The 18,234-nt window shown below is 41.9% G+C and overlaps 1 protein-coding gene across 3 annotated transcripts; it reads right to left on the bottom strand.

Annotated features, from left to right (window-relative positions):
- Nucleotides 1-151: 151 nt before the first annotated feature.
- On the bottom strand, nt 152-5,808 carry POLD4 (DNA polymerase delta 4, accessory subunit). 3 transcript variants are annotated; one of them, XM_087950480.1, is made up of 5 exons: nt 5,672-5,808; nt 4,783-4,896; nt 3,148-3,249; nt 2,217-2,328; nt 152-900 (listed from the first exon to the last, which is right to left on the bottom strand). In XM_087950480.1, exons 2-5 carry the CDS (start codon nt 4,880-4,882, stop codon nt 876-878), a joined length of 339 nt encoding a protein of 112 aa, XP_087806606.1. In that variant the 5' UTR covers nt 4,883-4,896; nt 5,672-5,808; the 3' UTR covers nt 152-875. The 3 variants fall into 3 exon arrangements, with proteins under 3 accessions (XP_087806606.1, XP_026547010.1, XP_087806607.1); XM_026691225.2 differs by having other exon boundaries at nt 5,641-5,789; XM_087950481.1 differs by lacking the exon at nt 5,672-5,808 and adding an exon at nt 5,043-5,301.
- Nucleotides 5,809-18,234: the final 12,426 nt, after the last annotated feature.

Below are 18,234 nucleotides of genomic sequence, written 5' to 3'. Positions count from 1 at the left end.
ATTGGTGCTTTTGCAGATTCAGATTAAATGCCATTGTTTGACAGTTCATGCTACAGGCGGCATGGTCTTGTCTATTCAGTATTTAATATTCCCTCAAAGCTGTGGTGCTGAAATTTTTCCATTCCTCACTCCCAGGAAGAAGAGTGAAAAATTGTACAAGACAGAGCATTTTATTACTTTTGGAATATTTGCTATACATATATAAATATCATGATATATACAATCAATAAATCCAATCAATATGATAAAAGGCAACATTAAACCAAAAGCAGAATTATTAAAAATTAAGAAAAAAATCTGAACAAATAATCAAATCTTAGCTTTATTTTGGCAATGCTGACCCAGCTGAATCTTCAGTTCACTGTAGCTTTAGTTCAATAGCTCTAACTACAGCACATGTTGACTGAATATGTCCTCAACAACCTAAAACTATGGAACCAATACAAAGCTCTTGCTTAGGATGCAATTTTACTAAAGACAGCATGAAATTCTTTTAGAAAAGTGGCTCATAATGCATAGACGAAAATGCTGATGACATAATTATGCCTTTCAGCACCTCTTAAAGTATACAAGCACTTATCCAAATGAAACCAGGCTCAAAGTTGAATGAACAATATACAAAGCAGATTGCAATTCCATATTGAATTTGGCTTGCTGTGTTTATTGGTATGTATCAGCTTTGATCTAGTTCTTCTTAATGATTTCTAAAAGCTCAGGCCAAAGTCACAAGTGAAGATCAACTAGAAGGCATTCTCACCCCTATAAGACCCTTACCACCACTGCAAAGCAGTATTCTCTACAGAAACATCCAAATGATTATGGTGATATAATGGCAGGAGCTATTTCTCAGCCTCAGGTAGCAACAGTTGTTCTTTTCAGAGGGTATATTCATGCCACAAGCTACAAGAAAGAAATTTGGAGCATGGTTACTGTCAGGGTTGACTTTTCACATGGCCACTCCATCCCCTTGCCAAGCAGCTGGAATGGGCTTGGCTGTCTTCTGTGACACAACAGCATCCTTTGTGGCAGACACAATTTTATGGTCAACTTAAAGCAGATTTTCCATGTGGACTCAGCTCTTGTCCCACAGCTCTCAACTTTCAAAGCTAGCATGTTCTTGGCCAAAGCAGAGGAGGAGGGAGACCATATCTGGGACCTCTTGAAATTCTCATCACCACCTTAGTGTTGGGTAGTGATATTACACTTACTCCTTTAGCACTGAAGCAGCTAAGAAAATTTAGGAGCCAAACAGTACCTGGATGGAAGGCTCCATTTTTAATCTCTAGCTTTGTAAAGGTTACTTATAGCTCTAAAGCAGCACTGGTGATCTTTTTGGGCTCTCTGTATCAAAAATTTGGAAAATAACTTTGACTCTGCTGGTAGGTCATTGCTCCTCAAACAAAAGAGAAACACTTCTTTATATTATTTATTTATTTATTAAAATATAGTCCATTCATGTGGGACTATATATTATACAAAGAAACATTAAATAATTACAAAAACTGAAATACAACAGTCATTTTTTAAGCGTTCGGCAGCTGTGTGAGAGCACATTGATTCTCATGCAGCCTCCACAAGCTCCTAAAATTGTGTCAGAATGGAGCATGCTTTCAAGAACAGTTGTTGGTGATGCTGGTTTGTCAGCCAAAATGCATCATGTCACCTTTGACACGTGTGTCATGGGTTTGTTTCACTGCTCTAAATACTCTAAATATTAATGTTAAGGCTATAAATACGGAAGAAATTAAGCTTCCGTGCTTGAATACATTTCACATTGCTTGTGGTAGATGTTGTCTTGAAGAAAAGACACACCTGAACATTCTGAATGCTTTTGTTCTGACTTCTATCCTTGCTGATCCTAACTGATGTTTTTCTCATGAAGTCAGCATATGTCTTTGTTACTAACAACTCTAGTATAATACAAGCCACGGATACTTGAGCTTCAAGGAAAGAATCGTGGCCTTATTCCTGCATAAATTCTATATTCTCAAAGTGAATGGCTGGAAATTTTCTTCTGGTTTACCTTATACCTCTCACTTTTCTAGAATCTGAGTCTTTTCTTTAGAGAGGTAGTTACGGCCTATTCACAAAAAATGTAACACCAGAATTTAACTCAATAATCCATGCTATTTTTCAAAATCTTGTTCTTCCTGATGGATTGTTTAAAAAAAAAACACCAATGGACTGAAAAGTGTATAAACATAAAATATACTGACCTATATATAACAAAAGGGTCCTTATTATACTTCAGGAGCAAATCCTGCACAGTTGTAGGGGGATTGAGTCCTAAAAATTTGGCTCGTTCCCAGCGCTGCATACGGGTAATTCCTGTCAGCAGAAGAAAGTGATCCAAGAATGTAGTATCTGCAGGAAGCTTCCTAATCAGTTTATCTGAGACAACTGTGATTATGAGAGCCTGAGGATGATTTATGTGTTCCTTTTTTCTATGTTGCTATTGTTTCTCTGGCATTATCATCATGCATGTTATTTTACAGTAGAAGTGTAGAAGCTAAGTACAGAAGACATTGTTTTCTGAGCTACAATGGAATATATATACAATTTTTTCTGATAAATATCCAATCTTTTTCTCCCAACCACACTTAATTTATACAGTGTAAATTTAGTGGGTAGTTATTTTTGTTGCTGCTACATTAAAGCCTCAATTTTACAAAACGCCATTCAGCAAATTTTGCATGCAACAGAATTCTAGTTGCTGTTCACCCCCAAATATTAGTCTGTTGTTTCTATAGCAGTCCGGACAACTAACATAAAGACATTATTTGCATCAATTCAAGTGCATTTGTATAATAACACTTTATTAACAAAATTATTTGGTTTGGGGAGATAATAAAATATATAAATTTGGAGTGAATCACTATTTAGTTTTAGTTGACTTACCCCCCCCCCCCCAAATAACTATTAAATCAACATTGTACTGTGTCAATAAATAACTGGGAATTATAATTGCTGATCTATTGAAAATATCCAATGCATCTGCAACATAATATGATATACACCATTTATGTAAGTTTCTGTTAAAATGAGGTTATATTTCAAAATATGGCAGGAAGGAAACAACAGCAAAGAAAAGAAAATTTACTTCTTTCACGATATGTACTTGGACTTGGTTTCAATAGACATGCTTACCACTGCAGGGACCATATTGCCAGTTGAGATCAAACTGCTTCAGTATTTCCAGCTGATCAGGTTGTGCAGTATCTTGTAAGTGAGATTCTGCTTGAACTAAGTCTGAGAAGCAACCAACCCATTAGTGTAAATAGGTGGAGTGCTGGTATTTTTCCTTGCATAGAGGGCTTAGGGTGGCACTTAACCAATTGTGTTACCATCTCCTCTGTAGCTAATTCCAAAATCTAAATGGCAACAGCCATGCTATTTGCAGCTTTCCATCTATATCGGTGTTTCTCAAATTTGGCAACTTTAAGATGTGTGGTTGTCAATTCCCAGAATTTTCCAACTTTCATATAGGGCAAGGGGAGAATTCCCAAATAAGATCTCAATTGCATTAGTAACATTAAACTATTAGTAATCATGGGGGGTCCCTATTAGGCATTCCTAAAGCAGGTGGGAGATGGAACTTCATAACTTTCCAGATTTTATTTATGTATCCGTATCTAAGCTGGTTTACTTCCCTCAAAGCAGCATCCAGGACATTTTTTTGGCCACCAAAAATAGAGAATCAGGTAAATATGTTTTCAAAAATGGCATGAACTCTTCTTGCCCCACTATGTACCCGTGGCAATTTTTTTCGGGAGGGGGGAGCTATCCAAGAGGTGGCCAAGGACCTAATCCTCTCTACATTCTAGAAGAATTTAGGTTTCCACAGAAGCTGCTGGGAATGTTGGAGTAACTGCAGGAGAAGATCCTTGCTCTCTTTTTCTAATGAAAAGAATGTTCCTTTCTGTCTCTCATCATCTCCTCCCTTTCTCATTGTTCTCCAGTTCTATTTTTAATAACGGAACTAGCTTGGAGTTGTAATTTGCTACAGGCCCTTTCAGCCAAGGAATGTCAGTTGGTGGGGACTAGGAGATGTTCCCTCCTCTGCCAAAGTCCCTGTCCTCCAGAATAGTCTCTCCTTAAGAGTTGAGGATGAGCCTGACACCGTTGGCCTGTAGTAAGGCTCCAAAGACCTGGATGTATACTTGGGCCAGTGTGCGAAGTGGCCCGTTTTCTGATTGTATGGACATCTATGATATATTTTCTCAGCTGCCATATATATTTAATTTTGTATTATATAAGTGCTTTTAATTATTATTGTTCACTATGCAGAGTCCATTGTCCAGCAGAGTCCAGCACAAAAGAACAGAAAAATGAACTAGGACAGACAGGCTTCCCACTTTGGGACTGGAATTCCGCAACATGGCTGATTTGTTGAAGCTCTCCAAATGGGGTTGGGAAAGCCAAATGCTAGAAGACATCTCTTTGGGCTCTTGGCAAAGGCTGGGGTTAGAAGCATTGCCAGTTTCCCCTTCTGCCTACAGTGACATCAAGAAAGTAGAAAGAACTGGGGAGTTGGATGGAGGAGTCCTACTAACCATTGATTTGCTCACAATGAGCAAGGGTTGTCTTGATGACCTCTAAGGCACTTTCCAGCTCTATGAGCTCTAGCCCTGCTTGCAAATCCACCCATTGAACCCGCTGAGGAGGAGACTAGTGCTTGTTTTCTGCCATGGGTGGAAAGAGTAAAGAAGTGGAGGAATCCATCCACCCCACCAAGCCATTCCAATGGCCAAAGCAGGGGAAGGAGCCCACAGAAGTGCTTACCCTGCGGTGGGCTCGGAGCCTGAGCCGCTTTTCTTTCTTCCCTGCCTCCTTCCTTTTTCACCACTTGGAAAGAATCGGTGATGAGTCGTTTCCTGCTCATAGCGTCTCCCCCGGCTGCTCCCAGTGAAGGGGAAGGAGAAGCAGAAGCAGAGAGGCTTAGACCGGCGGCCCCGGCTCCAGTTCCTGAACCTCCGGAAGCCGCTGCGCTTCACCCCCAGCTGCCCGCTTTCGAGCAGAGGATTCCCGCGTCCCGTTCCCACCTGCGAGCGGGACGCCCCTCAGTCCCCAAGCATCCCCATCCCTCGCGAAGGATGGGAAAAGCAGAGGGACCGATCCTCCCGACCTTCATCTCTGCTCCCCGTCAGTTGCTCTGCCCCCCCAGCCCCGAGGAAGGCTTTCCTTCGCCAACAGCCGCGCCCAGGTTTTATTCCCAGGGGACCCGATCCAGCCAACCTCTCGCTCGCTCCCTTCCTCGAGGGAGAGAAAAGCAACGTCGCGAACCCAAAGGGGCTTTTTTTGTCCAAGAGGGAACTGGACTTGCCGGTTTTTTTTCTTTGAAGACATTTTCGCTCCTCATCCAAGAAGCTGCTTCGGCTCTGAGGGGCTTCCACTCTCCCACCATCCAGTCAGAACAGAAGAAGCTTCTTGGATGGGGAGCGAAACGTCTTCAAAGGAAAAAACAACAACCCAGAAAGTTGTTATGAAAGGGGAAAAAAGCCCCTTTGGGACAACCCCGGACCTGGATGGCTGAGAATCTCCACAGGCATTTAGCAACATCGAGAAGAAAGAAGATTCCCCCTCCCCGCTTTGGGCCCCGGGGTGCTTCCTCCTATGAAGGAAGAGAAAGAGAAGGCAAACCCAGGAAAAATGCGGCGGGCGGCGTCCTCACCAGTCGCCGAGGCCTCCAAGCAGCGCCCGGAAGGTCTCGTGCGAACGCAGGAGCGGAGACAGCGGCCCAGCTGCGAAGTTCGTCGCCCCACAGCCCGGAATAGCCCGTGTGGCGTCTAGTTGTTGTCGCTGTGGCTCAGCCAATGGCGGAGCTGCTTTCGCTTTGCCTTGGAGCGAAGGGGAAGGCTCTGTTGGCCTGCTTCCAGTTCCTTGATAAAGGATATCACTAGCTTTCCATGAATTTTAGGCAAGGATATGAGGCCCAAGAATGAGAGGCCCCCAGAAGAAAAACATGTAGGAGCAATATGAAGGTTTTTCAACAAAATGGGGTTTCTCTGCCTAAAACTAGCTGGACCAAGCCTACACTCCTGCAGGTTTTATAGTCCAGGCTGAGAAATACAAATTCGAGCCTGGTAATGTCATGTCACATGTCTTTCCCAATGTGAACTGAGTCCATCTCAGCAGGTTGTATGAATTGGCATCCTTCAGTCTCAAGAGACTATGGTATCGTGCTCTGAAAAGAGGTTCTAAAACAGCATCTAGTGTGGCTAAAAAGGCCAATTTGAGAGTGGCAATCCCTTCCACATCAAGGACAGTCTGTCTCCTGTCCAGCCCCCCCCGGATTTCGCTGGTTCTGGGACTGCCTCTTTGCCTCAGCCTGCCGAACGAGTGTCTCTTCTAATTGAAGGCACCCATGCTGTGTCTTTAGCCTCCAAGCTGAATGACCAGAGGTCAAGGTTTCCCAGCTGTTGATGTCCATTTCCAAGGCCTTTTGATCCCTCTTGCAGATATTCTTATATTGCAGCTGTGATTTCCCCCTAGGGTGCTTTCCCTGCACTAATTCTCCATACAGGAAGTCTTTTGGAATCCGACCATCAGACATCCTCATGACATGCTGAAGCCAGCGTAGACTTCGCTGTTTCAATAGTATATACATGCTAGAAATTACAACACGTTCCAAGACTGCACTATTTGGAACTTTGTCATGCCAGCTGATGCCAAGAATACACCGAAGACAACACATATGAAGGGTGTTCAACTTTCTCTCCTGCCATGCATAAATGGTGCAAAACTCGCTGCAGTATAAGAGTGTGCTCAAGACACAGGCTCTATAGACCTGAATCTTTTAATGTCCTGTCAGCTTCTTATTAAGCCATTAAGGTTGTATGACTATCAAATTAAACATGACCCACATCTAGATCAAACTGCAGGAATGGTGATTTGGATTGATCCAGACCAAAGTCATGAGAAAAAGAAAGTACACCTCTTAGAGTCCTATGGTTTTACGTATCGGAACATAGTAAAACTAATCAGGTCCTTAGAAGTCCTTAAAAGTACAAGCTCAGATGAACAACAACACATAAGATGTTACACCATGTCATCATTTATTTTACAAAAAGAAAGCCAAATACAGAAGCCTTGTGTGAAAATCTAAGTACACTTTTCACCCTTATAACCATTGCAGAATCCCCATGGTCATGTGATCAAAATTCAACTGCTTGGCAACTCACTCATATTTATGACAGTTGCAGTGTCCGGGGGTCATGTAGATCTCCGATATCTTGCCTGTTTGTACTTTCAGCTTGTGCACACAGCCTTTTCTTGGTCAATGAGTTTTTTATTATTTTTTTCCAGGGACTCAAGAAGGGATACCCGAAGCTACCCAGGATGCAGCAGCTGCTAAACAAACAAAGTTATCTGTAATTCCTTACTTCCTGTATGTGCTTTCAGATCCAAATAAATTTCAGACTGGTAGGTGAGTGACCATCCTGTTGGCCATCACCACTGTTATAACGTTGAGGCCTGAGGCAAAATTGTTAAGGCATTCTGAAGGTTTTGTTACAATCAGGCTCCCACAGTAATGGCGGCTGTCTTTGAAATTTGCACTCACATTGTTTATGGGTCAGTCGAGTGCCAAAATCAACAGGATTCCTATAGGATACATTGATTCCTCCAGGGACAGAGAGGCAGAGTCACACAGGAGGAAAGGTATAACAGAAAGCATGCCTAAAAAAGTTAGGAAAAAAACTATAACAGGCATGATGATGGTCCTTGGAAAAGTGATTAATTGTTAAAAGTGGTAAGCTTTGAGGCTTTCCTGAATGCTTGGCTTTCTGAAGGCAGGATATTAGAGCAAATGGGATGTGGAGTACAGTAATGCTAAAACAAATCTGATTGGCAGTTTCAAGCACTGTAGTACAACATCAGTAGGTTTGATTGCAAATTCACAAACTGAAAGATCATCCATTAGCAAAGACTGTGATACAGGATCACATCTCCTCATTTCATTTCTTTTTTCTTTTTTTGGCTTGTCCAAAGCTCAGTTGGTCTGGCCTGGGGGGTGGGGAAGACTACCTGAAACTCCCATCTCATAAAAATGGAATATTTGCATCTTATTCTTTATTGCTTTATAATATATGAGACACTGGAAATGCATTCCTTCCGATAATCATGGGTGGCATGGAAACCGAAAACAGAATTCTGTACTTTTGATGGAGGAAAATGGAATCAATTCATGATTCTGCACTTTTACAGAAATAGAAGGATCATAAATCATGCCCTGGATAATCAGCTGCCCTTTCCAGGAACAGCTTACCCTGTCTGGCTGGCCAGTATTGGACTAAATCAGAGGTGGGGAATGATGTCTTCTTTATGACCTGTGGACTTCAATTCCCAGAACCCTTGGACTAAATAGATGAACTAACCGTTTAATTTTCTGTTCTCATCTCTTTGATTTTGTTCTTTTTGCCTTTCACCTTTTCCAGGCTAGAGCCCGGCTTCAGACTTTCCTCCTTGAATAGTTCCAGCGTTGATCTACTGAATGAAAACTGGGCCTACGGGCGCAATCAACAAAGCCGCAGGTATCTGGCCAAAATGATACAGCATTTCCCTAGCAGTGGGATTCTGAACCAGGAGGGACACCTTATCAGCTGGATGTTGATGGATCTTTTTGGCACCCAAGCACATGGGTATACCCTCCCATCATTCTGTGGGAAGGGATATTTAGCTATAACCGCTAAGGCACTTTGTATGCAGGCCTATAATGCTGGATATTCTGTATATGGCTTTGTTGCACTAAAAAATAACCATATGCAGAGATTGTTGGAAAAGGGAGGGTATCAGAAAGTATCTGAGCTGAGCTACTTGTGCTTTCATGACACCACTTAGCAGTACAGAGTGAGGATAGAAGCTACCATATTTTCCTTGATTTAACCAGATTTTTTTCACCTGTTCCGTGAACACTGAGAGATACTTATGCACTACCTATCTGATAGCTATAGGACACCTCCCAGGTGCCAAGTTGGATCAGGCTTATGAAGAATATTTCTCTGAAATTTCTTTGATTGTCTTCCACCAATGTTAGTTTGATGGCTGGGCCTATTCTTAAATGTCTCATTCGTTGACTTAAAATAATATTTAGGATTTGAATTCTACCTCATCCCCAAGTTCTCCACAGGCTTCCTATATCCGCTGGAGGCCCTTTTGGAAGGTGTCAACTGCTGGCCAGATTCAGTTCTCTTCCTCTTTGGCTTGATGTGCTATATTGGTTATAACACTCTACATAAAGAAAGCGAACCAAAATAAATTTCTGGCAAAAAAAAGTGCTGTTTTGAAGGAATAAGACTGCAACGACAACACCATTAAAGCCAACATCTTTAACACATTCTTCAGCTCAGTATTTGTAAACAGCAATGGATCATGCCCAGTATTTCCTAGCCAAACCACAGAAAACTACAATGGTCTAATACATATCGATTTTACAGAAGACAATATTGAAAAAGCACTACGCACTCTAAAACCATCTCTATCTATTGGACCGGACAGAATATGTGCCTACTTCTTAAAAAAGCTATCCACTGCCATAGCCAAACCTCTAAGCATAATCTTTGAAAAATCTTTCAGGACCAGCTCCTTGCCTAACCTATGGTCACAAGCCACGGTCATCCCCATCTTCAAAAAGGGAGACCCCAGCTTAGTTGAAAATTACAGACCAATCTCCTTATGCTGCGTCACCTGTAAAGTCATGGAATCAATTATTAACCAATCCATTATCCTCCACTTAGAGACAAACAACCTACACTCCAATAAACAATTTGGTTTCAGGAAAAAACTATCCTGTAATCTGCAACTCTTACACTGCAAAAACATATGGACTACACAACTCAATCAGGGCAAAGCAATAGATGCAATCTACATAGACTTCTGTAAAGCCTTTTATTCAGTGGTACATGACAAACTACTCCTAAAACTAAAATCTTATGGTATCTCTGGACACCTGCATAACTGGATAGAGGCATTCCTGTCAAACAGACAACAAATGGTCAAAATTGGGAGTGTCCTATCAAATTCTGTACCTGTCAATAGTGGTGTCCCCCAAGGCAGTGTTCTAGGACCAACTCTCTTCATACTCTACATAAATGACCTCTGTGATCATATTAAGAGAAACTGCGTTCTTTTCGCTGATGATGTAAAGCTGTTCAATACCACAGACAATACTGCTACCCTTCAAAAAGATCTTGACTATGTATCAGAATGGTTAAACAAATGGCAACTTCAAATCTCAACAAATAAATGCTCTGTCTTACATATTGGCAAAAAAAAATCAGAAAATAAAATACAAGCTGAGTAGTCAAGATCTTGTTGATGATCCAAGCTCTGTAAAGGACCTTGGAATACTCATCTCTAATGATCTAAGTGCTAGAGCCCACTGTAACTACATAGCCAAAAAGGCATTAAGAGTTGTTAACCTAATCCTACATAGCTTTTTCTCTGGTAATATCACACTACTAACTACAAATACAAAACATTTGCTAGACCAATACTCGAATACAGCTTATCAGTCTGGAACCCACATTACGTATCTGATATTAGCACAGTTGAGAAAGTCCAGAAATATTTCACAAGAAGAGTTCTCCACTCCTCTACTCGTTGTAGAATACCTTATGCCACCAGACTTGAAATTCTAGACCTAGAAAACCTTGAATTACGCCATCTTCAGTCTGATCTAAGTATGGTATATAAAATCATACATTGCAATGTCCTACCTATCAATGAATACTTCAGCTTCAACCATAACAACACAAGAGCACACAATAGATACAAACTCAAGGTTAACCGCACCAAACTTGATTGCAGGAAATACGACTTCAGCAACAGACTGGTCAATGTCTGGAATACTTTACCTGACTCTGTAGTTTCTTCCCCAAACCCCAAAAACTTTAACCTTAGACTGTCTACTATTGACCTCACACCTTTCCTAAGAGGTCTGTGCATAAGCGCACCAACGTGCCTACCGTCCCTGTCCTATTGTTTCTTTTATTTTTCTTATATGTACCCATTTCATGTATTCATAACTATGTATATACTTATACCTATTATCTTGTAAGCAATTGACAAATCAAATAAATAAATAAAATATAAAGTTGGGGCTTTGGGTTTCATATTTATCCCTATGTTTCATAAGAGATTGCATTCCATGCAAAGAGTAGGATCATGACCTAGGAATATTCTCTGACTTTATTTGCTCTCTGGGATTTCATGTTATGACTTATACAAATTCATTCGGTGCAACAGCTTCTACCTTTTCCGAATGAACTCTATTTGTCCTTAGCTATGTAGGGCCTTTCATAAGATGTTAACTCCTGCAAGAGGCTCTAATGGGGCTGTTCGTTAAGAAACTCCCTTGACATGGCCAATGATATTCCCACTGTCATATTTTAAAAATGCAATGCTTCAAGGACTCGGGTTCCAAACCCTGTCTTCATCTGCTTGTCTTTTGGTAGGGAAGAAGACACTGGACTTTGTTATTAAGATCTACAGAGCAGGCTCTGCCTAAATATATTCAGATCTGACAAATAGCAACAGCATTTAGATTTTCATACTGCTCCATGGTACTTTACAGCCCTCTCTAAAAGGTTTACAGTGTCAACATATTGCCCCCAACAATCTGGGTCCTCATTTAACCAACCTCAGAAGGATGGAAGGCTGAATCAACCTTGAGCCGGTCAGAATCCAACTCCTGGCAATGAATAGTTAGCCTGCAATACTGCATTTTAATCACTGCACCACCACAGCTCCTAAAAAGTGCTTTCATTTAAAAGAGAACTATCTTCTCAGCCAATCAGAGATATTTTAACTATCTTTTGGTAGCTAAATACCATAAAGTAGGGGTTGCTACCACTTGGTACCTATGAGTATGAGGAACAAAATCAGACCGATATTTTTTTCAAAAGGCCATCCCTGATAAAGGCCTGATAAAGGGCATACGATTGAGGAACCTAAACATTTGCCTAGAGTGGCAGCCAAATTAGGTGGTGGATGAACATACCAGACAGTATTTGGAGCATGGAGCATGGTGCAAACCAATACCAAAGAGTCCTTTGCTGTTCCCAGGAGTCATCCAGAGTTTGTACCCAGATCTGATACCCAACTGTTGTGGTTATCTGTTGGCTCCCTCAGCTCCAACCCCCAGAATGTGCACTGCCACTGCCATTCCTCAGGAGTGGGTTGCCTTTCTGACTGGCTCATCCCTCTTCACCAATGGCCAAACATTTCTTTTCCCCAAACAGAATTAGAAGTATTACTTTTATTATATAAGTGTGTAGGTTGTGTGTGCACCTGCATCTACTTTTTGCTTTGATTTCTTTTTCATAAGCTTGATGGTTTGCTCATTATCACCACTCAGGATCCCTCTGTGATGGAGATGTGATGATATTTAAATATAATAAATTAAATTACTTGTTTTAGAAAAGCATTATAAAAAGAATACATGAATACAAAGTAAATAAATATGCTTAAAAATTAAGCTTAGCATGGACAAAATTATAACATTAGATTCTTAGATGAAGATTGCAATTCCTGAAGACACTTAGACCAGATGCATTCAATAGCCTAACAAAAACTGCACATTTTATGCCCAAGTAACTTAGAAAAAAGGAAAGAGGAAAATACAGCACAGATAAATTGACAAAAAAAACCCTACCAAACATGGCTAGTTTGGGCATAGAAATTCCAGTCTACAAAACACCTGATCTCTATCAAGATCATATACCTTATGCTCTATCAACGTGAGAAAAGATGGATATATGAGACCAAGGCACCTTGCATAGTTCTGGAAAATAGACAAAACCCTTTAACTTTGGGATTAGTGACATTGCCAATTTGGGATTAATGACATTGTTCCATGCTCATCAGGTCAGGTCAGCCTGCCACAGGGTTCTTGTTGCATAATAATACTTCAGCAACAAAGAAGATACGATCCAGTCTGGCTACAGTGGCTTCCTCTCTTATTGACTTCCATAGGCACTACCTTGAAGTAGTGCCCAGAGCAGAAGTGGCAAACTTTTTGAAAAGTTTTCTATTAGTGTGTGCTACTTGTTCTGATATATGCCAGCAAAACATGGATACTAATCTCACAATCAATACAAAAGCTATGACTGGCACAGAGAGCCATGGAATGATATATGTTTGGCATCAGAATAGAATAGAATTATTTATTGGCCAAGTGTGATTGGACACACAAGGAACTTGTCTTGGTGCAAATGCTCTCAGTGTACAAGATAGAAGACAAGATAAAAAAACACATGGATTAGAAAATAAATATATATATATAATATCATAAAAAGAGTGAAAGAATTGAAATGGAAATGAGCTAGTCACATAGCAAGTAGAACTGATGGCAGGTGGACCGATGGCTAGAATGATGACAAGAGTTGTTGCTTTCAAATTGCTTCCTCTGCAGGTTACAAATTTAACTAATATTTCTTTGTAACACTATGAATGGAGAAACTACTACATTTTATGACCCTAGACCAGTGGTTCCCAAACTTTTTCAGTCCACTGCCCCCTTGGTGCTACAAACTCATCCTCAGTGCCCCCCACCCAAATTTCTTAACAACTGGTTCTGTGGGCGTGGCTTAATTTGTGGGCGTGAGACTGGCTAGGCGTGGCTTGCTGGCTGGGCATGGTTTGGTGGTCATGTGACTGGGTGGGCGTGGCCAGGTGGCCATGTGACTGGCAAACCAAATACAAGTGGTCCTCGTTTAATGGCTGGTTGCTTAGTAAGTGTTGTAATTTATGACTGACCTCCCCAGAGCTACTTGACCTGTTTTTGGAGTTTTGACAGCCATGCACACACACACACACACACACACACACACTTCTAACCCTGCTGGAGCAGGTGGTGGGGACTAGATATCTCATTCACTTTCTCCTCCCTCCCTTTCTTTCTTTCTTCTTTTTTTCTTTCTCTTTCTTTCTGTCCCTTCCTTCCATTCTCCCCTCTTTCTTTGTCTATCCTTTTTCTTCCTTTCTCCCTTTTTCTTTCCCTTTTCTCTTTCTGTTCTTTCTTGTCTCTTCCTTCTCTTTCTCTCTTTCCCTCTCTTTCTCTCTCCCTCCCTCCCTCCCTATCCATTCACCTTCTCTTCCCTCCCTCTCTCTTTCCTTTTCTCTCTCATTCCCTCTCTTTCTCTTGTTCCCTCTCTCTCTTTCCCTCTCTCTCTATCCCTTCCTTAACCTATCTACCTATTTTCTGCCCAGCCAGGTGTGGCCTAATCCAGGGGTCACCAACCTTTTGGACCTCAGGGACCACCAAACTCATAATTTTAAATCCTGTGGACCACTAATTTGAATTTTGACTGATGGTGGCACAGGAAACTTTGGCCGGGCTCTCAGGAGATGAGAGCGACTCCGGCTGCTTCTCTCTGCTAACAGGCAAAACTGTCTCTAAGTATCAACAGTGAGGTGTCACATAAAATGGTTCATTCTGTATTGTTGAATTTCTACTGCTTATTGTCTCAGGTATTAAATACTGTCCCCTTGATTGGGAGGGGGAAACATTTACTGTTTTGCATTTCATGATTATCAGATTATCTCCAACCAGTATAATAAAATGGGACTATTTTGCCATAATATTACAATTTCTCTTTCTCTCAACAAACTCTCTGCAATGGGCCAGTAACATAAAATACAAGAAGCCTTGCCAAAAGGCTCCGATTTTGTGACAGGGACAAATATGCCACAAATACGTGAAACTCGATTCCTCCACCGTCCACGGGAGAAAAAAACAAAACACGGCAACACAAGGAAACAGAAATCTCCCCTTCAAACAAAGGAGTGGCCGGCTGGATGCGGTTTTACACCCGGTGCCCCGAAGGACTCCAGAAGCCAGGCTCGGGTGCTCCTAATAGACACGGGGCGGGCAGGGGGCACGTCCTCGGGCGGGACTGCAAACAGGACACCCGGGAGCTGGCAGGGTTTATGAGAGGGGCGAAAGCAGGGGCGGCGGCAGAGGGAGGGTTTTCTTCCCCCTCTGTGGAAGCCCCTTCTGGAGCCGCCTCTTCCCTTCCAGCGCTGCCTCCAGCACCGATTGGAAGTTCAGCGCTTCTGAATGGAGCGCTTCTCTGGCTGCCGCACTTTAGTGACGGGTGCAGGGAAAGGTAGCGTCCTCGGGGCTGCGTTGCTGGAGCAATGCTGGCGCTTCGGGGATGAGCCACCTCCCCCTTCTCCACCCCCGTGTTAGTGAGGTGCAACAACGTTGTGCTCCCCTTTGCACAGGAGTTCGGCCAGCTATCTGCAAAATCGTCTCTCTTGAGGAGCGCTTGACAGTTTGCAGATAACTTGGCCGCCTGTTAGCGGAAAGAAACGGCCAGAGTTGCTCTCATCTTGAGACCCCGGCCAAAGTTTCCCACGCCGCTCACGCTTCAGCGCTTTGACTCCCAGGGGGAGTTCGGCCAAGCTACCTGCAAAATCCCACCCCTGAATTACGCCCTGCGAGGGGGCCACCTCCAGCGCCCCCCTGCCGCCTCTTAGCGCCCCCCTAAGGCACCTCACCGCCCCCCCAGGGGAGGTACCGCCCACTTTGGGAACCACTGCCCTAGACCCATGATGGCAAACCTATGGCACATGTGCCACAGGTGGCATGCAGAATTCTCTCTGTGGGCATGCAAGCCGTCACCCCAGCTCAGCTTTGCCACCAGCTATTCTTCAGGTCTGCTGTGCATGCGTCAGAGGGGCACATGCGCAGGGTGCATGTGCGGGGACACACGTGTATGCACAGGGCCAGAGCAAATGCACTGGGGATGGGGTCCATGTGTGTGGGGGTGCATGTGCATTGAACTTTGGGGATGTGCGCGCATGTGCGCTTTTGGCACTCTGTGCCGAAAAGGTTAGCCATCACTGCCATGGACCAAAATCCCCTACCATACCAGGCAATGTACATGCATTGAGGGAATATGCTTAAGTCACCCTTCTCTAGTCGAAAAATTAACATTATCACAATAAATGTTCCACTCAATCACATTTGTTCTAAATAAAGGTGTGTTGTTGTTTTTACCTTGAAAACTGGTCCAAGAGGTTTTCCTGATCCCCAAAATATGGTGAAAGGAATCACCTCTAAACTAAACGTAATGTATTCTGTATGAAAAGAACATCTGAGAACCAAGGAGTGCATCTAGGATGCCACATATTCTAAGAAGTGATTGGGGCCAAATTCATTAGCAGATATGATTACTCATTATGAAACTTTGCTATTCAAAATGCCTTTCTGTCTTTCTGAATTACGATTCAGTCTCAGCCACCCTCACTTGAGAAAAACATTATAGTAAAATAAAAATGGAATATAATTAGTCCTCGACTTACCACAGTTCATTTAGTGACCATTCAAAGTTACAACAGGACAGAAAAAAACTGGCTTATGAGTGTTTTTCACACTTACGACCATTGCAGCATCCCAGAGTCATGGATCAAAATTAAGATGCTTGGCAACTGACTGCTACTTATGACAGTTGCAGTGTGCCGGGTTATGGGATCACCTTTTGCGACCTTCTCCTAAGCAAAGCCAATGGGGAAGCCAGATTCACTTAACAACCATCTTACTAACTTAGTAGCTGCAGTGATTTGCTTAACAACTGTGGCAAAAAAGGTTGTAAAATAGGGCAAAACTCACTTAACATATGTCTTACATAGCAACATAAATTATGGGCTCAGTTGTGGTCATAAGTTGAGGACTACTGTACAAGCTAAGTGAAAAGATGGCTGGTGAATGTCAGTCATAGAAAAACAAGCTATCGTGTTTGACCTCAAAGGACAAAGTACCATCCTGTTAATGGTTCATTTTTCAGGAATAAAAAGATTGACTGGATAACCAAGCAAGGATGGTGTCATGTGCCCTTCGAATCCCTCCATAATTGAATTCTGCCTTCTCTTCTGCCTCCTTCTTCTTCCTCCTCTCAGCCAGGTGTGTCCTTTTGCAAGTAAGCATTACAGTTTCATAGAAGTTTCATTGCAGCCTTTTCTTCAGAAAAATCTTATACTGAAAACCTTCTTAGCTACTGTTGCACCAATTATTTAGTACAAAATACATGAAAACGTATAGATAATGTAATCAAATTACCTTATAAGTGACTGGAAACCGATGTTAGACTTCAGGAAAGTAAATGTGAATGGAGCCTTTTAAAAATGGACAGCATACTATCACTTAAAACCCTAAAGGATGAAAAAACGCTTCAGAGAGATTGCCTTTGGGGATAAAAAACAAAATCTAGGACTTCCAGTTTGGGTTTCTTCAGCGATAGACCGAAATCTGCAACCATGCATGGTTTCGATCTGTGCTCGCCACTGGAGCGCCCCGATCCTTTTGATTTGGGGATGAAGCCACCCCTTGTAAAGGTGGTGAAGAGTGGGGAGATTGCTAGCCGAATGGAGGGGAGCCACATCTCTCCTCCTTGGCTGGTCTAAACTCCCTTTCCCGAAGGCGGTTGCAGCAGTGGTCAGAAATGGCCACCTCAAAGAAGAACCCGACTGGATAAGATTGTGCAGGAGGAAGACAAAGAGGAAAGCAGGACAGACCTGGCTAAACAACAGAGAACACCTAAGCAAGGTACCCTGAATCTAAAAGTACTTAGAGGGATACTTCTGAAAGAAGATTTGTAAGTGATGAAGGAGAGAGAAAAGGAGGTTAAAAACCCTTTTTTTACCTTCATATTGACAATTACAAATGGTATGGAAAGAAATCTATGTTAATCTATTTTGACACTAATAGGCAACTTTAAGCTGAAATCTAAGTGTTAAAAGGAGAATAAAGATATATATTTTTTTGGTCATTTTAAAGCCCTAAAAAGGAGAAGAGTGGAGGCAAAAGGGTGAGACTTGGAATAATGAAAAAATGGAGTGCCACCTGAAGGGGAAGAACTTATGAGGGACAAAAGCAGGAAATAAAGAAAAAGGGGAAACGTACTAGAATTAAAGGTATTTGCTCAGCTAGAAAACACAGACAATGGCTAAATTAAGTAAAAAGTGAGGATTCTGCAAAGGTACAAAAGATAGTGTTGTGACAGTAGAATACTGTAATGAGTTAGAAATGAAATAAGTAAATAATCTATGAGATAAAATGGTATTGTTGTGTAATGGTATGTTTATTAATAATTAATGCAATAATAAAGAAGAGAGGGAAACATTGTAATTGTTTCTAAAGATTGATAAAATATTGAAAAGGAATGTGAAAGATTTATAAGGAAATTTATACCAGTTACTAGAATGAATTTGAATAATTATTTTGCTTATTAA

The sequence above is a fragment of the Notechis scutatus genome, chromosome 1, assembly GCF_049901735.1.
Source record: "Notechis scutatus isolate UNSWTSFEM ecotype Mainland chromosome 1, rNotScu1.2, whole genome shotgun sequence".
In the NCBI taxonomy this organism is placed as follows: Eukaryota; Metazoa; Chordata; class Lepidosauria; order Squamata; family Elapidae; genus Notechis; species Notechis scutatus.
The sequence above is the reverse complement of the archived record's forward strand: the minus strand, read 5'-3'. Positions and strand labels throughout refer to the sequence as shown.